Source organism: Portunus trituberculatus, chromosome 47 (genome assembly GCF_017591435.1).
Source record: "Portunus trituberculatus isolate SZX2019 chromosome 47, ASM1759143v1, whole genome shotgun sequence".
Taxonomy (NCBI): Eukaryota; Metazoa; Arthropoda; class Malacostraca; order Decapoda; family Portunidae; genus Portunus; species Portunus trituberculatus.
The window spans coordinates 16,001,481-16,022,253 of NC_059301.1; the positions used below are offsets into that span (position 1 = coordinate 16,001,481).

A 20,773-nucleotide genomic window follows, 5' to 3' on the forward strand; every position below is an offset into this window, starting at 1 on the left:
CCATCATGATGAAAGTGTAGTGTGATAGAATGTCTGAGATGAGAGTGGAGTGTGCTAGAATGTCTGAGATGAGAGTGGAGTGTGCTAGAATGTCAAAGATCAGAATGGAGTGTGTTAGAATGTCTGAAATGAGAGTGGAGTGTGCTAGAATGTCAGAGATGAGAGTGGAGTGTGTTAGAATGTCTGAGATGAGAGTGGGGTGTGCTAGAATGTCCGAGATGAGAGTGGAGTGTGCTAGAATGTCTGAGATGAGAGTGGGGTGTGCTAGAATGTCCGAGATGAGAGTGGAGTGTGTTAGAACGGTGCTTAATAGCTAATAGTAGGTGGAGTAGGTAGAGACTTTTCCAGCTATTGAGAGTTCAATGGAGCAAATTTTAGACCAGCAACTGCTTGAACAGCCTATCAATACACTAATATATATTTTGACTATTTTTGTTCTTATTGATGAAAACCACAAACTACAAAACTATAAATGAATACAAAACATCTAAAGATTTCACAACACGTACATTCACAAAATGCATGGAGAAATATTTCTATTCATCCTTGTACAACTCCTAAGGTCAAACAAAGCACAGACACAAACCTGAAAGAATGGGGACAAAAATCTTCCTTTACATGTCATGCTTGTCACAAACTCTTCCAAATCATGTTTCTAATTTCTGGGCTACAGCTTCATCACTTGAGCCTCACAATAAACAATAACATGGTAAACAATGAATATTATATGTAAAATTAGGTTAAAAAATACTAATGAAGCTTAGTTCATTAATTTTAGTGTTGTAAGCATCATATGAAGAATTTGTTATGACTTACCTAATCTTAGATGACTATATTTCTTATCTGAAGCTGCAGAACACAACTGGTAGAAAATGTGATAATTTCTTTCCTCAGGAGCCTGGAATGCAAAAGAATGAAAACACATAATTAGAAAATAAAATTACCATATCTCTACTGATCTCTCTACTGAAGTAATGCACCCAGTAAGAATGACAAATCACTTACTTAGATAGATATAATTTCCAGCCAAGTAAGCAAATCACCAATAATAGTAGTAGTTATTTATTACCTGAAAGACAACACGTGATTTCTCCAATAGGTAGGTCCTCATGTTTGCACCCATAATGCTATAGCTGCGTGTGAAGTCTAGTTCAATGTACTTTCCAAAACGAGAGCTGTTGTCATTTCTTGTAGTTTTTGCATTACCTATGGCCTGGAAAGGGTTCAGTAATTATTCGTTATTAAATCTTAGAGAAATATTAGTTAGCATTTCTATTTCATTTTTCATAGAAACTTTAATTATCAACAAAAAAAGCTTCCTGTACTGATATCAAAACCATGACAAGAGAAAAAGCAGCAATTTTTTTTTTCTTTATAAAAGCAGATTTCAATTGCAGAGAGACAAGAGGTTGAAATTAACAAGTGCAAATCAAATAAAGAAATAAGTTAGTGCAGTTCGTCATCACAATTTTGAAGAGCAAGCTTCACATTTCTAAGGGTTAACCCTTGCTTGGTCCATCCACACACATTCCATTCCAAAATTCAAAATTCAGAACATACAAATAACCGAGTCTTTTTCATCCTCACAGCACAAATCACGGCAGCCTCACTGATTCTTACCTCCATAATGGGGTTAGAAGCCAGGATCTTTTTTTCAATTTGTGTTTCAGAATCAGAGCCCCCAACACTAGCAAAGTATCTCATTGCATACTTTGCTGAAACAGTCTTGCCAGCACCTGACTCTCCAGACACAATAATGCTCTGATCTCTGTTATCCCTGGAGAGAAAAATTCAATTGATTTTGCTAAAAACTTTCTACATTAAAAGAAATTTCAGAAAGACATGATTACAGCCTCATCTCAAATCATAATTATCTATGTTATCTATGTCAATGTTCCAAATGCTATTGTATTTAGACGAGACAATAACAGTAATAATAAATGACAATAATACCTCTCCATCTGAGTGAAGGCCTCTTCAGCCACAGCAAATATGTGTGGATCAAGATCCCCCATGGAGTGTCCCCGATATGCAGATATTGTATCAGGGCCATAGATGGGAAGTTCTTCATATGGGTTGATGGCCACAAGCACAATACCTACAAGAGGAATATCAGTCATAACAATATGATACAATATGTCAAGTCAAAGATAATATTTTAAAAATCAATTGGGGGGGAGGGAAATTGGGCAAATGAGATGTTTAAGCAACAAACATATAAAATCACAACATTCAAGTTATGCTGTACTCTCTCCAACACTTGACACACCAAACTATGAACACCACACACTGTTGGTAAAATTTCAAACATATCAAAGGCACAAAAACATGATTTACTTTTCTTTGCTCGTTAATCTTTTTTTGGTGATGTGTTGTCCTTTACCTAAGACAGTGTAATGACATCCCATACAGAGGACAGAATTCCACAATAAACTACACTAGTAAAACTACCTCTACCAAGTTTCATTAGAATCAGTTCAATGGTTTTTCTAGTTGACACATCCACACACAAATAGAGACATAAGCTATGTTTGAGATTCAACTCCATACTAACAATGAAAGCTTCATTTATAGCTCTCCCCACCATAAAAAAATCCAAGCTTGGCGCCACAACAAAAGATGGGTTACAGTATACCTGGTACCACCATCAAGAAATGGGTTACAATGATACATTTAAAATCCCCTACCAAATATTCATCACAATTACTTCAATGGTTTTTCCATGAAAAACAGACAACCTACATACAGTTGACAGACAGACAGACAGACAGACAAACTGACAGACAGAGGATGTGTTTTACTATATAATGTTACATCTATGTTTACATCACTCACCACAGTAAGTATAGATGGCATTTTGATTGCAAAATCTGACTTGCAAGTTATAAAGTACAGCTGGCTCATGAAGATATGAAAGGGAGGTCAAGTCATTTTCACCGATGAGGATCTCAGGATTTCGTAATGGTGGCAGCTCCTCATCACTCTTGACCTTGATTTCTTGTGTCTGGGGAGGAATTATTACTTACAGTCTGTCAATACACTGAATGTTGCAAAGAAATAAATACACACTACATCGTGTTGAGAGAGAGAGAGAGAGAGAGAGAGAGAGAGAGAGAGAGAGAGAGAGAGAGAGAGAGAGAGAGAGAGAGAGAGAGAGAGAGAGAGAGAGAGAGAGAGAACCATAACTTGTGTGGATGAAAGAACACATTCTGTCATCACCACAACCTTGAAGGGTTTTAAGGAACAGTTAACTAAAATAAACTGGAAAAAAGATACCTGCAGTGTCGGCAGAAAATATGTCTGAGGAAAGATTATTGCACTTAAGAGTTAATTATCCATCTGGTGTGTTAGCAAATGAAATATTGATTATATAAATAAATAAATAGTAAGTACAGTATACAGCTTCATGAGGCAGTTTGGTGGTCTGAACTGTAAATTTAAGACAGTAAGATACTAATAATGAATATATATGAGTGAAGCAAAAGCTTTCAGTTGAAGAGTAAGTCTTCCTATTAAATGGGAGGATGAGGAAACAATGAAAAATAGAAAAAAGATCAGTTAACAGATAAAACAGGGGGAAAGCCATAAAATATGGCCATTCTTTCAAAGACATTGCAAGGAACACAAGGAACATATATCATAATAGAATACAGTAGTGGAATCTATTTCTGCAAAAATCTCACAACTAGACACTGTTATTTGGTTACAAGAAAGCCAATAGCAATGTATCAAGATGCATTCACCCTGCATTTATAATTTTCCCTTAATATACATACACTCTCTTATCTGTTGGGAATCAATCACATTCTGTAAGTAGAAGACTAAGTAAAACAACAAACATTAAGAACCACTAACTTCTGACTGTCACAATGCAATGGTTATGAAGAGAACATGTTGTCACAATCCATACCTGGCCATCCTCAAAGGTGACAGTAACCAGGTGGTTCTTGTAGTCCTGAGTGAGTTGGGCGCAGCGCCACACCTGCTCCCGATCAGGGATCCACACATGGGCGCCCTGCAACACAAAACATCACTTCAGTGCTCCGCCAACACACCACAGGCGAGCAACATTGATCACTGTTGTGTTTAATTACTTTGCAGTCAATAATATTCAAGACCTGCGTGTCTGAGTGATTTGCTACACTGCAGCACCTAAGAATGAGGAGCTAATAAATGTATTATGCACAAAATTATTGCAGCCCACTCAATGAAGAGGGATGTATGAATAAATAGGACAAGGCTGTAATCATATAAAATAAACAAATTAATAAACTTGTCACCATGATACCCAGGTTCTAGGTGGTTACACCAAATATGTGCTTGGGTGGTGATATGGGCCTTAATATGGGTACCACTATAAATAAAAATTGTCTGCGCCACTAATGGGCAGAAGCTTAACAGTGTTTCCCACATACTCTCTTCAAGTATGCCTACAGGTGCTATAGGTCATAATGTAAGAAAAAAAAAAATAAAATAAATGAATAAAAGAAAATAATAATAATAATACCCACATGCAATGTCAAGATTCCACACATTTAAATATATTTCTTATTTTAGATAAGATATTGTTTATCACAAACACACCTCTGGGCTCACAGGTGTGCTGCTGTTCAGTGTTTTTTTTTTCTTTTTTTTTCGGGTACGGCATCAAAGTATTCACATCGTGGTGAAGGCTTCCTCCCATCTCCCACTTAGTATTAAAGCACACCCACCCAACTTTCACATCGCAATGTATGTAGTTTCTTAATGAGAGAGAGAGAGAGAGAGAGAGAGAGAGAGAGAGAGAGAGAGCGGTCAAAAATAATGGCACATGAAAATTAAAAATATACGGCGCTTCAGAAAACTGGATGTCTTTAAGACATAGTATTATGAACCATCACTTAATTTGTTGCCGTGCACAGTGCGCAAGCTGACACCAATGATGTAATCTATCTCACACGAGCCATTTATCTGAGCAGCCCACGTTACGCTACAGGTCTTCTTTGTCAAGTATTTTGATAAGAATTATCGTGCAAGAAGTTCCAACAACAGCACATCTTTTCTGATGTTCACTAATTCAACAACATACATTCAAAACATATGACAATGTATTTCAAAATTATTAAGTGTGGTCACGGCGGATGGAAGACGTGGTGAGGTTATTTCCTCAGCGCCGTTGCAGGTAAGAAAAGCACTAACTAGCAACAATAATGTATGATAATCCCTAAAGATAAGCAAGACAAGTACATACAGTCAGCACACCATGCTACAGTGGCGTGGGTATCTCTAGATACGTCCCTCACAGAGCCGCTTGATGGACGAGCTACTTATTTAGGTGGCTACGAAGCCAAACACACAACAATGCTTGCCTAATCACAAATGGGAGACGAGAGCAAACAATCCTTGATAAAATGGAGAGACGGAACTAAGTAATGCCGCACATGCATTATAGATCACTAAAGGAAGAACCTCACAGTCACGCTGCCTGACTGGACTCACAACCAGGCCACATCCTGTCTCCAACCCAAGTAATTTAATCATCGTTTAACTTCCTTGGTTCAATCAGACACGTGGAGAAGTCTAAAGGAGTCAGTGAAACATATTAGATTCTCTTCTGAATGGCAAGATGGTAGCGCTGACCTGAAATATAATACCACAAACAACAATTTTTCTTGTAATTATTTTCCTCGTCGAGATATACAAGGGGCGGCGTCTCTCGCTGTTTTTGGTAATCATCATCGCCAAAAGTGTCACGGCATACCTTCCTCTACACGTCATCTTACAGGATATCCAAGCACCGACCTGCATCCTCTGACACGCTTCTGAGAGCAAAATCTGATTAACTTTTACATGAGAAGAATTACTGTTATAAATATATGCATGACGCTTCCCTCTTCTCTTCTCTCTCCACAAGGGGAGGCAACAAGTAGCTACAGGGAAGAGCAGCCCATAGAGATAAAGGTGCAAGCACATTTCCTAAATCAAAGGCTGGGCACGAATGAATGTAGCGCAGCAGGTCTTGATATCACCATGCAGCTGGTGGGAACGGTTGAGGAATACGGCAGAGGGCTGCCCATGACGTGAGGCGAGGAAGGGTGGGGGTATAATCATGAGATTAGTGACGTGATCACGTCCCGCAGCCTTCTGCTGCCTACATTACTCCACCGTGACTTGCCGCCTTACAAATATTCCCCAATCCCTGTTTGTCACCTGTCACGCTACTGACCGTGATGGGAGCGGGTGGGCAGTGGTGGAATGCAAGGTCCCTGGCACACCTGATAAAGGGACGCATTGTTCTTTGCGATGCTGCGAAATGACACCACCTCTGCCACTTGACGGAGAAACACGAAACCAAGTGGCAAGCAGCACACTGCAGCAATGAGCACTCTCGTCCACTGGTCACCATTACCCAACTATCCTCCAGTCACTATGCTCTGCCAGTCACCATTACCCACCCACCAACGAATCTCTACTATATTTACCCACAACCTACAACAAAACTTCCAAAAGCCACCTATCGTACATCACCATGCTCAACTAACCCACGGTGCATTTCTACCCTGGGCCTACACTGGTGGGGGAATGGTTCCCCTCTACCTGTCAGTCCATCGCTCTAGTGATGCCGGGCGGTTCGCAACCACGCTATCTAATCCTGCGCAGAACTGTCATGAAGAATAATGCATCGGATGACTACAGTATTTGATGCGGCGAGGTTTATTCTGTTATGTGATTTGTGATTTGTTATGCAAGCTACACTATCAACCCCAGCAATATGATTTCTTTTAACGTTTTCTGTTCTCATAAAGACTATTATAAAATCCCAGTGAAATTGATGGGGCTCTAAACAAATTCTTTTCTTCACTAATGGTACAGAATGCTAGTTAAACTAACATTAGAATCTAAAGTCACCGTTGAAAATCTGAAGCAATTTACACTAAAGCGTATCAGATCTCGAATTAGGAGAATGAAACGTTTGAGAAGGCAGTCCTTAGTAAAGCACTCTCCATTACAGTATCAAGTGCAATGTTGTAGCCGTAGTATTAGGCTTAGAAATAAGAATAAACCTAATTCCTACAAACCACCATTACATCATGTTTGTGCTCACTACCATCAATCCACTTGTCTCGGCGTTCCTCTCCTCCCAAAAGCAACTGTCTTCCGGGCCATCACAACTTCGTGCCCCTCTCCTTCCCACCCCCTGAGGCGATGAATCACTTGCAGCAGCGTCGTATTCCCAGCAATAACACGATCACACGTACTGGATCGTGCTCGTGCTCTGCCTCACGCTGCCTAACATCCTTTTTTTCAAATTTAGCAGGAAGCACAAGTTTGTCGCCGATCCCTCTTACTTGTATATATGTTACACCCCATTTGTGAAATTGCCCATTTCATGAAATGGGCAAACCCAATTCATGAAATGAACCTAACCTAACCTAACCTAACCCAATTCATGAAATGTGCAATGGAGTGGCCATTTCATGAAATGGTTAGGTTAGGTTACGTTAGGTTAGGTTAGGTTAGGTTAGGTTCATTTCATGAATTGGGTTTGCCCATTTCATGAAATGGGCAATTTCACAAACGGGGTGTAACATATACACCTCTTTTCTGACGACCACCAAGCACCACCACTATTATACCAGTATCTGTTTCCTTTAAATAAACGCTTTTTTTTTTCCTACTATCACCAGACAGCATCAATTTGTCATGTATTTCCTTCAAACACACACAACATCACTTTCCACGTTCAACAGGCTCACCAGTTTGCCGTTTTGCCATTTTTTTTTCTTCTTTTTTTTATATATATAAACTAAACTCCTTTTAGATTTTTTTGTTTTTTCTCTTTCTCCTACTTTCCTCTTAACAGGGCCTGGCAACCAGCGGGATTTTTTTTTTTCCAACACTTTGTTTTCCCTTGGCCAGTGCCCTTGTAATGTAAAAAAAAAAAAAAAAAAAAAAACCAACGAAAAGCCACATCTCTAAGTACTTTTCACTGAATTGTGTTGCTATTAGCTTTCCCATGCCTGACACAATATTAAGGAGTACCCAGTAACAGCGAAGGCTCGGGATGTCAAGCTAGCAGTGTCTACCCATTCTGTTCTGTTATGGGGAATGTGACAGTAAGTTATGCAAGGCCCCAGCTGATCGTGTGAGAAAACACGGATGTAAGATAAAACCACCAAGTAAAAGATTAACATTCCAATGGTTATATGTGAAACTATTTTTTTTTTTTATCTCATGTAGATCACGGTAAGACTAAATACTTAATGGATAAGCATTTGCCATAAAGAAAATGTAAAATAGCTAAAATGGTTTACAACACACACACACACACACACACACACACACACACACACACACACACACACCGTATATACATTTTGCCCCTTTAATTTTTATATGTAAGGGGAAATCTGGCCAAGGGCAACAAAAAAACGATGAAACAAAGAGACCCACTAAGATGCCATGGAGTCTCCGGGCAGCTGTTTCCTATCCTTGCGGGGGTTGAGGGAACAGTAACAGTCTGCGTAGAGCAAGGTGAGGGTGCCGGGGTATGTGCTGCGTTAAAGTAAAGGTCGCCGCCTCACTCAAAGCAACAGGTCGGAGTACTTACAGTGAGTGACCTATGCCCTCTACTGCCGGACGATGTAGCTTACTTGATCACGATTCCCCCACGTGACCAGCAATACCGTGAGAGAGAGAGAGAGAGAGAGAGAGAGAGAGAGAGAGAGAGAGAGAGAGAGAGAGAGAGAGAGAGCGATTCGTAAGGAAGGTAGGGACAATGAGAAACGAGGTAACAATCTCATGCACCTTCATAACTTCCGGTCGTAATGGCGATGAGACGAGAGAGAGAGAGAGAGAGAGAGAGAGAGAGAGAGAGAGAGAGAGAGAGAGAGAGAGAGAGAGAGCGCACAGACAGGTTAATAGACTACTATAGATGGACAGATAGGCAGTAGATAAGCAATACGTCAGTTGAATTGTTTAGTGCTGTCAAAAAAACACTAACTGTCTTCTTAATGAGCTTTTGTTGTTGCTATTATTATTACTATTATTATTATTAGTAGTAGTAGTAGTAGTAGTAGTAGTGGTAATGGTAGTGGTAATGGTGGTAGTAGTAGTAGTAGTAGTAGTAGTAGTAGTAGTAGTAGTAGTAGTAGTAGTAGTAGTAGTAGTAGTAGTGGTAATGATGGTAGTAGTAGTAGTAGTAGTAGTAGTAGTAGTAGTAATGGTGGTGGTAGTAGTAGTAGTAGTAGTAGTAGTAGTAGTAGTAGTAGTAGTAGTAGTAGTAGTAGTATCATCATTATCAGTCATCACCACTATACTACCACCACTACCATCACCACTATTCCCCATCCCCACCCTGACCCAGCCCAGCCCAGCCCAGCCCTCTCCCAGCTGCCGCATGCCGTGATCCTGGTGAGGTGAGCAGGATAGTGAAAAACTGGATACCAACACTCAAACTTATCTCTGGTTTACCTTCACCACACCAAGCACTAAGCCACCGCCGCCACTCCTCCTGCCACTCCACCACTGCCAACACCTCCCTCCACTACAACATAACTCAGCCAACACCTAAGTCCCTCCAACCCTCACACACTACTTCCCTTTCACTGGTCACTCTACCCATACTTGGACCCAGGACAAGGCCACGCTCGATAGACAGTTATACTCCTCCCGCCCACGAGTAAGCTTTGGTACCATATTCTGAAACGCTTCCTTGCCTTGCCACACCCCACACCCTCGACCCACTGCTGCATCTAAATGGCTCTATAGTTGAAGTTGCACGGGGATTCTAACGGTGTTTTTACGGTTGTGGTGATAGTCTGATGGTTTCTGCAGCATTAACAGGAGAAATGGTCTTAAGGATTCGGATAAGGATTCGGATTCTCCATTTTGTGGTTCTTGAAAATAATGGTCGTGGTGTGAGAGGGTAATAAGCAAAGCGTTTGAGAACACGGATTTTGTCTGGCTGGCTGTCTGTCTGTCTGTCTGGCTGGATGGAGGGCTAGCTGGCTGGTTGTCTGTTTGGCTGGTTGTCAGTCTGTCTGGCTAGCTGTCTGGTTGTCTGGTTGCCTGTCTGTCTGTCTGTCTGGCTGGCTGGCTGGTTGCCTGGTTGTCTGTCTGGCTGGCTGGCTGGCTGCACTCTTCACCCTTACACTCGTCCCTCTCCTTCCTCTCCTCCAAGCAAAGGATACGCGTGTTAGCTCAGCTCTCGTCCAGATTCCACATTCCTCATTTCTTGAATCAAGCACGTCTTTTTTTTTTTGTTGTTGTTATTGACAAGATTTGCTTTTACCAGTACAAATGTAGTCGTGTGTGTGTGTGTGTGTGTGTGTGTGTGTGTGTGTGTGTGTGTGTGTGTGTTACGTCAAGTCGCTACAAACATGAATACATATTTCTTTGCGATTCCGGTAACTTATCCAGTGACTTTTCTCCTTTATAAAATCAGTAACTAACGACTTAAAAGTGTCACGCAACGATATACACATCAGAGGCAGGGAATTCAAGCCTCCTTTTGCATCAGACTCCTAACTTTAACTAACGCGGTTGGTTGAGTTCACAGCAGCAATAAGCGAAGTTGAGTTATTCAGGGCACCACCTTGTTGTTGCCTCCACAGACTCCACAGCACAAAGCATCCCCGCTCCTCCACACACCACCCAGCGAGGACCTACAAGGATATGTATACACACCTAAGAGCTACACCCAGACTGAATCCTCTGCAGTGTAGCAACCCCCGCTCCAACCTTGGCCAAACAAATCATGCTATACTTGTTGAGCTCATTCTAAAGGTGCGGTGACGTGACGATGGGGTGCTTTACCTTACTTCCGTGAAAAGATAGACGTGGAAGAGTCAGGCAAAATAACGTGAATCCTGTAAGTGGAGACTGTTCGGGAATTGGTGCCTCAATGTTTTTTTTTTTGTGTGTGTGTGTGTGTTCTTTGTTGCCCTAAGCCGGTTTCCCTCCTACATACAACAAGGTACGTATATACTTGCTCAAAACGCTACTATTTCATCTCCCTCTCCAGAAAGTAAGAGGTAAAACATCAGTTGGTAAAGTACACGTGTTTCTATTCCATACCTCTGTGCTTCCTCTCACGACTACCACCACCACACACATTCCACTCTCTTGTCTTGTTCACACACACACACACACACAATCTAGGCACTTATACAACCCTGCAATAACGAGCCTTAGAGGAGTGCCGGAGTGCCTTTCCTGACTGGAGTGCCAATTCTGAGAAGGCGCTGGCAACAAGTACACTCCTCCACCAACACCACCAACACCACCAGCCTCTCGCAACACGCACCCACCACCACCACCACCACTACCACAGCTAGTCTCTAGAAGGAAAGCAACGAGTTAATGATTATAAGGGAAGGGGAAGTGAGATTTAGCAAAGGAGAGAGGGGAAGGAGGGAGAGAAGGAGGAAGGGGAAGAGGGAACGCCTTTAAGCCTCCCTTTCTTCAGTGCTGGAACCCTTAGCAGTGCAAGTGAGGGGAAAAAGTATCAAATAATCACTCTCCCTTTCTCAATACTTTAAGACAGCCGTGGAGAGCGATAAAAGACGATCAATAAACAAGAGAAATAGCGTTGTGTATCATTCTCTCTCTCTCTCTCTCTCTCTCTCTCTCTCTCTCTCTCTCTCTTCAAAAACGACATGCAGAATTAATTAGCAGGATTCTTAAGACTTTCTCCTGTTAATAATGCACAAATCTTGTAGAGGAATGGAAAGGCACGATGAGAAAAGAAGAGGAAACAATGCAGGGAAAAAGAGGAAAGGGACTGACAAGGAAGGGAAGAGAGGAAGAGAAGACAAAGTAAAGAGAGGAAAGGAACTGGAAGGGAAGGCAAGAGGATATAGAAGACAAGGAAGAAAAACAAGAAAATAAAAGACCAAGAAAATGAAAACAAAAAAGAAGAAATGACTGGAAAGAGAAAGGAAGAGAGGCGATAAGAAAAGACACGTAAGGATTGAGAGGATATGAACTGGAAGGGAAGGGAAGGAAAAGGAGGGGAAAAAAAAGAAAGATAAGCAAAGCAAAGGCCAGTGAAAGGAAAGCAGAGAAAGAAGAAACGACAGGAAAGGAAAGAAAGGAAGAGAAAAAGGAAGAAAAATCATGGCGCACAATATGAAATGTGAAACATGGCAGCCACATACACCAAGGGCGACTCGAGAACCTGAAACACTGGACCTGAATATTACAAAGCTGCTCGTCTTTGGTCACTGTGAAGGTTCGTCCCGCATTCACAAACACTTCGTTCTCACTAGGACTATTTTCATAGGCCACAGAGATGAAGAGCCGGATTCTCATTAGTATTTTTTCCGGCTAATAATGAAGAAATCTTGTTCATCTGCCACTAGAACTGTAATGGCCTTTAAGAGTAGTAATAATGATGTAAATAATAGAATAAACACGTCTAGGTAATCAGTAAGGAGTCAGCTTGTAAGTAAAGCGGTTACAGAACAGAGCAGAGTTGTAATAATGATGTAAATAATAGAATAAACACGTTTATAGCTGATCAGTAAGGAGTCAGCTTGTTACTCCGCCGCTGTACAGTGGAACCATGCGTGCTTTGGGGTCCGAGGGATCTCCAAGCGCAAGGGTTCGAATCCTGTCCACGGTCCGAGTGTAGGTTGGGCTTCCTCACTCAGGGCAACGGTTTCCTAGCGGGTGGGCTTTGAGATAGTAGGTATCCTACAAAGTATCCCCTTCAGCCCATAAATTCCCGTGAAAAGCCCACATGGTATAAATAAATAAAAAAAAAAAAAAAAGTGAAGCGGTTATAGAACAGAGCAGGGATGACAACATTGGAAAAACGACTTGCGCACGAGAGTTTGCCGCATTTAGGATAAGAAAAATCGATCTAGAATGAATAACGTAACACCAACAACCCATCCAAGTTTATCTTACATAGCTTATCTCTTTACGTAATGTCTCTGCATTTATCGAAACATTATTAGCATTAAATAAACACCGCATTTGACCTACTAATGCACCACGTGACTGGCAACATTACGAGACAGTTCTGCTCCGTATCTTCACAATTCTTGAAACGCTCGAGATGAAATGACACTTTGTTTATCTTTTTTACTTTTCTATTGGCAGATTAACTATATATTATCTATATTATCAAAAGGAGAAACACACTTGAGATCCGGCTAATAATTCTATAGCCTCTGAAAACAGTCGTAGTGAGAGTAAAGCGTTTCTGAACACTAGAGAAACAGATAAATGAATTTCTAGAACTATATATTCATTTATCTTTCTTTACACTGTCGCAGAACCTTTCACCAGTCGTAGTGAGAGAGTATCGTTTCTGAACACGAGAAAAACGGATAAATTAATTTCTAAAACTATTCATTTATCTTTCTTTACACTGTGGCAGAACCTTTCACCGCTGTAGGTTCTCCCTAAGCTGAACCGCATGTCGTGACGCAGATCTGGTAACATGATTCCCAGAGATAACACTGATAGCAAAAGAAGTTATCGAACCACACAAAGCTTCCAGCCTCTTAGTGGCCGCGGTTATATCATTTCGCATTAAAACTATCAACGTATAGTGAAATAATAATAGCTGCACAGTGCATTGTAATTAGCAGAGAATGGTGGGAAGATACGTTTAACACCCTTCAGTACCATGACGCGTTTACATACTCAGTCGGTTTACTATTTGGTGATTTTATACAGCTTCAGAAACTTATTTGGGGAATTAAAATAGTGAAGACTGTGGCCATTAGCCTTCTGACCTCCATAGACCGTTCCCAATGTCAATAAAATAGTCTAATCGTACACAAATCTCAAGGTAAAAATGTGTCCCAGTATTGAAGAGGTTAAGATATGATTAAACACCTCGTAGCTCTGAGAAAAGTATGCTAAACCCCTTCAGGATTGGGACACATTTTCATCTTCAGTTTTAGGTGTGATTAGACGATTTTATTTACATTACGAAAGGTCTATGGAGGTCAGAAGATTAGTAGCCAGAGGCTTCACTATTTCAATCCCCACAGAAGTTTCCGAAGCTGTATAAAGTCACCAAATAGTAAACAGAATCAATATGAAAGCGTGTCCTGGTAATGAGGGGATTAAACACACTCCCCCCCTCTAGGACTGTTTGCATGGACCACAAGGATGACAAGCCGGGGTTCTCATGGATGTCTTTTTCTCTTTCCTTTTTGCTCTCGCCCATTAATGGTAGTTCAGAATCCTTGTTGATCTGTCACTAAAATCAGGAAAGTATTCTTGAAACTGTCAGTAAGATCAACTCGAGGCTCCTGAAAAGTTATGGGTAAGTCAGCAATGCATTTTGGAATACGATCTTGAGTTGTGGTGGCGAGAGATGGAGCATATGGGAGAGTGTGAGAGGGAGGGAAGGAGGGAACGGGAGAAGCGTGCATGTCATCTAATAGTTATACAAGTCAGTCTGCTATTCTTCTGTTTTATTTGTTGTTTTTTTCTTAACTAAGTTAAACAAATGCGTTCCTCCTCCTCCCCATCTCTCTCTCTCTCTCTCTCTCTCTCATCTAATAGTTATACAAGTCAGTTTGTTATTCTTCTCAGTTTTATTTTTTTTTTCCTGACTAAGGTAAACAAATACGTTCCTCTCTCTCTCTCTCTCTCTCTCTCTCTCTCTCTCTCTCTCTCTCTCTCTCTCTCTCTCTATTGATTCCCTTTCATGTGAAGAGGTTGAGAAAACATCTGACTGCTTTAACCAGATCCCACGAACTCATCCTCACCCCTCTCTGTCTCCCTCACAGACTGATTAGTAAGGGAAAACTGCCACGTGTCACCTACTGAGCACCCCGAACAGGGCTTCCCGCCACGCCGCCGCCGCCACTGCTCATCTGCACCAAAAAACACCCGGCGAGACCAAAGTTTTATGAGGGTCGCAAAATTCACTGTCACGTTTCCATGCCTTCGGGGAGCGCGTCTGTGTGTGTGTGTGTGTGTGTGTGTGTGTGTGTGTGTCCATCCCAGCCTCAATCATCCAAGGCACTGACTATTTCGCAACCAGCAATCGTCTAAAGAAACATGTAATCACGGTTCGGACTCCTCCTGAGGCTGATGGACATGACTCTGTGGGGACGTGGGTGTTAGCAGTGGTGGTGGTGGTGGTGGTGGTGGCGGTGGTGGTGGTGGAGCAGGGCGGTGGCGACGCGTCCCAGTAATCAGTAAATCACCTCCCCATCCCGGCACTTATCAGGGAGTTACAACATTCCGCCTGGTGACTCATCCTCATCCAGCACCAACATTACCCGATCACAGACTCACGCTCCTTGCCCACCTATCCCGGTCTGCGCATCTCTCCAGCACGACGCGTTCCCCCTCTCTCTCTCTCTCTCTCTCTCTCTCTCTCTCTCTCTCTCCACAAGCACAGTACTGCTGGTTTAAAAAAAAAAGCCAATTTGCTGTACCTCATTTGGATCCCCGGAGAAGTACGCGAGAATTTCACACGCTGACGTATTTAGAATCAGTGATAAGCTTCAGATAAAATAACAACAACAACAACAACAACAATAATAATAATAATAATAATAATAATAATAATAATAACAGTAGTGGTAGTAGTAGTTGTAGTAGTAGTAGTAATAATAATAATAAAAATAATAATAATAATAATAATAATAATAATAATAATAATAATAATAATAATAAGCATAAGTATAGTACGTACGTGACACTTCTTAGATTACATGAATGATCCGGTATTACGAAAGAAAAATTAAATATTAACAAAAATGTATAAGAATAATAATAAAAACTAATAATAATAATAATAATAATAATAATAATAATAATAATAAGAAGAAGAAGAAGAAGAAGAAGAAGAAGATGAAGAAGAAGAAGATGAAGAAGAAGAAGAAGGATGAAGAAGAAAGATGAAAGATGAAGAAAAAGATGACGGATGAAGAAGATGATGAAGAAGAAAATGAAGAAGTAAAATGAAGATGAAGAGGAAGAGGAGGAGGAGGAGGAGGAGGAGGAGGAGGAGGAGGAGGAGGAGGAGGAGGAGGAGGAGGAGAAAAAGAAAAAAAAAGACGAGGAAGACGACAAAGAAAAGAACAAAACACACACACACACACACACACACACACACACACACACACACACACACACACACACACACACACAAAATAGTACGAAACGAAAAAAAAAGTCATAAAATTGCATTCATGTTTAGAGCGAGGCGCAAGTTTTCCCACGCACGCCTACTCATGAGCCAGCCGCCAGCAGCCACTCCATCTTGCACACGTTCTAGGTCAAGGGTCGGCAGAGGTCAGACGTCGGGGTGGAGCAGCGAGGTTTGTTTCAGGTAAATGGCAAAGCAGGAGGGATAGGTCTTGGAGAAGCGAACCACATATATAAAAGGGGTGCGGGGCTAACGGAGGACAGTAGCAGCTAGGGTAGTTCGTTTTAACCCCTTTAGTACCATGACGCGTTTCCATATTCATTTTGCTTACTATTTGGTGATTTTATACAGCTTCAAAAACTCATGTGGGTGATTCAAATAGTGAAGACTGTGGCCATCAATCTTCTGACCTCCAAAGACCCTTCATGTTTAAAAAAAAAAAAGGTCTAATCGTACACAAATCTCAAGGTAAAGATGCGTCCCAGTGTTGAAGGGGTTGATGAAGTTGTTTGCGAGAAGTGCATGGATGTGTCTGATGTGTGGAGAAGGAAACAGATGGGCGATGGGTGTTTACGTGATAATTCGACTAGAAAGGTGATGGTGGAGAGAGAGAGAGAGAGAGAGAGAGAGAGAGAGAGAGAGAGAGAGAGAGAGAGAGAGAGAGAGAGAGAGAGAGAGAACCTTATCTAACAATGCAGCTGATGGAGTAGTTCCTGGCATATCGCGGGAAAAAAAAGTACCTAGTTATTTTTCCGTCTTGCTGACAACGGTGGCTACAACATGTGCAGTAAACATGTTCTAAATATTGACAATACGTTTCAAATTTCTTAATTAGATTGTGTAATCGTGCACTTTCTTTCCATCCTTTCCGTATACACATAGGTATATAATTCGAGTAAATATAAAGCATTGTATTTAATAATCTTAGCAATATTTTACTAGCAAGCCACTCCTGACTATGAAGTAAGTTGCATCTCTTTACATGTACAAGTAAATGTGAAGTCACTCTCATCGTGACAGAATATTTTCAGCGCGATGACAGGCGTCGTGTGGGACGAGCTTAGCGCTGCCCCAGCCCCTCCTTTGAGTGAAGTGCTCCAGTGCGCCACCACCAGGATCTCACACCAGGATACACGTCACGGCACTTCCGCAAATTAGTTGTGGGCTTTGTCTTCTTTCACGCCGTGACCTTCTATTCACATAGCGGTGATTAGGATCGGGACGTAACCCAAGAAGCTGTAGCCTTGTCTTTCCCGGCCACATGACCTCAATATGAAGATGTCAAAACTCACGGTTGTAAAATATAGTACAATTGTTCATCATCTCCATCCCAACATCCCTCCCAATGCACACTCACGAGAAAACAGGTAGGTTACATTAAATAGATAAAAAGAATAAACAAACAAATAAGATACGTGACCTCAGGAAAAAAAAAGTGAGAGCGAAGCAGGGACTCGGTTGTACTAATAGAAACACAAGTCGAGGCAGACCATCAACTGATACCCATGTGGACAGGACTTCTCCAGTCAGAGATGCTCCGGGTACGGTTCCAGATATGAATGAATACTATGAAAAAGATAATCATGTAAATCTAAATTTTTCTTTTTTTCGGGGTAAAGAAGCTTCATTCACAGCTGTTACGAAACCATGACTGTAGGCTGAGGTCGTCCTCCAGCACCAAGTAGCAACCTCTCCTGGCTGAATAGGGCAGGGCTGGCTGGCGCACGACGCATAGCTAAACCACGAACCCCCAGAGAGAGAGAGAGAGAGAGAGAGAGAGAGAGAGAGAGAGAGAGAGAGAGAGAGAGATGTACGAAATGAGACACAAGAGGAAATGCGTAACATGTTGTTAGTTTTATATAATTATATATAAGAGCATCCAAGAATGTCTTTAATGAATCTGGTGCGGGTGAAGGCGGGCATCCATCTGGTGCGAATATACGTACGTACGCTATCATCGTGGCTATCAGCGTGGACAGGCAAGCCCTGCACCGCTGCGTGTCAAAATGTGATACAAAGATACATTACAAGTTTGATCACCCATTTGCCGATTCTTCTGTCTCATATTACTGGAAGACACATTAATGATAGGCCACCAGCACATGGATGTGTCCTTCCTTCATGAACATAATTCTACACGCTCATTACCTTCCCTCATGATAAGCCGGCGGTTCCTGTATGGGTCACCTGGGACGACCGAATGAATCTGAGTGCAAGACCTGGTGGGTGCCACTTATGACTCTTTACAAACAAACAGGTGGGAACTAAGGGTGCGAGCGGGCGTGGTAGTGAAACCATGTACGGGTGGGTTGTGAAAAAAGAAAAGGAAAAGGAAAAGGAAACGGAAACACACACACACACACACACACACACACACACACACACACACACACACACACACAGCGAGACTTTCTCACCGCTGACAACATAACAATTAAGTGACAATGACAACCGTGAGAGTCTGGAGAAACGAGCGGCACTGGCTGGCATCCTGGTGCACCTCATTGTGTCATCGAGCAGGAGGGTGGTCGTGACAGTGAACTGGGAAAGTGTTACTACTGGATTACCAGCAGGAAGGAAAATAATCATGGGAGCGGACTGGGAAAGTATCAGCGGTATCATAAATCCATACCAAAGTCATCCAAGATTTCGCCACGACTGTTCGTCAGCCAGAGATGAAGAACGTTTTCAAAAGTATGTGGGAATATGCTGTTCAATAGTGCTCAACATGCATATAGCAGTAATGTTTTGTAAACAGTAATCAGATGTCACAGTAGAAGATCCTAAGCTGACTATTCAGGTAAGCAAAGGCAGTAAGAGCATACCTGGAGCAGGACGAGAAGCGTGCCTCCCTAAGTCTCATTACACAGACGTCATAAATTCCCTTCCTGATGTATACATTCATCACTGCAGAAATGATCAAGTGACTAATGTTGAGGATTTATATATATACGAGTATATATATATATATATATATATATATATATATATATATATATATATATATATATATATATATATATATATACACACACACACACACATACACACTGACTCTGATACGATAAATTGTATTGATTCCGATATAATAAAGTAAGAATACAAGAAGCGAAGTTTCCATTGACGAGTGAGTGATGACATGGAACACAATTGACGCAATGCAGGACTGCTGGTTTTCGCCATATGATCATATCTCATTCGTATATTTACTTTATAAAGCTACACATATATGAAGTCACATTCTCTCTTCGGCCGTCACACGCCTCTCACTCCATCTCTGCGCCTGTTACTCTACATCCCCACCTCGTCTTGTCACGCATGAACACAAAAAGGACTTCACAATAAAAATAACCAAGGAAAAACGATATGCAGGGAGTGACGGGAGCACTGGAATCAATAATGATGTGCACTGCAGAAGTACAACTCCCAACACTACAATACAGATTGCTGGCGCACGTCAATTAGCCTCACGCTGAACGGCTGGCATGTGTTGTACTAGACACAAGACCAGTGGAATGCAATCATCAGGTGAGATGGACATGATAGTTGTGAGTCACTGACCTTATCTTACAGAACCTTGTAAGCAGTGAGCAACCATAACAGTCTTCCTTCTTCCACAGACAGACACTGGTGGGCGTGTCCGTGGTCCACCTTGTGTAACGAACTGAGCCGCACGATGCCTGCCTGCTCGCACCGCGCTGCTTACCACAGGAAGTTTAGAGATACTGCATAATGGGATTCGATTATAATGCTTCAAATGTAAAACAGAGATGGCTCTGTGATGCGACCTTATTAGCCACATCACGCTGCTGCGGCATAACATTTGGCTTCCACAGCCGTGATTCTAAATGACTGCCAACACACATTCCAGAAGGTGACGGATGCGCCACATTTTTCAGGACCGTGTGTCACTTCGGGACTGAAGGACTCTGTACCACTCAAGCGGACAAAGCGTGACCACCTCGGTCTCTGCAATTGTAACGAATATACACAATGGATATAACTGGATAAAGAGGGTGATATTTTAGGAGTTTCTTAGGTCACACAAATAAGCGTTGGATAAATTACTGAAAGAAAGTTATATTCACTGTCGCCATGCATTCTATTTTTGACACAGACCTGCACTCTGTCTACAAACGAACGTCCTCCCTGTTCAATACGGGGCAGAATAATGATACTCACTGCATGGTAGTGAAGAGCAACGAAGTTCGGGGAAAGTCGAGGGGCACTAATAACATATCGTAGAGCCACGGGATCAAGGGGGGCGGGTGGTGGGCGAGAGTGAGGCCCAGTGTAAGGGTTAATACGACGGATGATCATGGTCTGTCGACCCTGACTTCACAAGACAAGCTCACCGTCTTGGATCACCACTTATTTTTTATCCAGTCACCATTGCAACCTGCTTCACCACAGCACCCGCCACACAATCTCCGCACCACATGCAAAATCCAGCAGCACTTCCAGCAGTACCTCGCCTCAGCCTGGGTCTGCCCTGACACTGGTCACTCAGGACTCACGGATCACAAGTCGGGGGTCGGGTTGCTCTCTGGTGGACGGGATGGGAGGAAGGCTTGGGTTACAGAGAGAGGCCGCAAAGAGCCACACTCGTCCCCACAGTCCTCTAGGAGCCACACACCAACCCTGACACCTGTGCGAACAGTC

The 20,773-nt window shown here is 42.0% G+C and overlaps 1 protein-coding gene across 11 annotated transcripts in view; it reads right to left on the minus strand.

The window, feature by feature from the left end:
• The window catches only part of LOC123498246 (unconventional myosin-Va-like), a 69,172-nt gene that overhangs the window by 41,922 nt on the left and 6,477 nt on the right, over positions 1 to 20,773 (minus strand). For all 11 annotated transcript variants that reach the window (XM_045245428.1, XM_045245425.1, XM_045245429.1 and 8 more), the window contains exons 2-7: positions 3,911 to 4,015; positions 2,836 to 3,004; positions 1,954 to 2,098; positions 1,621 to 1,777; positions 1,070 to 1,213; positions 817 to 898 (exon numbers count right to left, since the gene is read on the minus strand). In XM_045245428.1, coding sequence (XP_045101363.1) covers positions 817 to 898; positions 1,070 to 1,213; positions 1,621 to 1,777; positions 1,954 to 2,098; positions 2,836 to 3,004; positions 3,911 to 4,015 — 802 coding nt within the window. The remainder of the gene's footprint in view (positions 1 to 816; positions 899 to 1,069; positions 1,214 to 1,620; positions 1,778 to 1,953; positions 2,099 to 2,835; positions 3,005 to 3,910; positions 4,016 to 20,773) is intronic.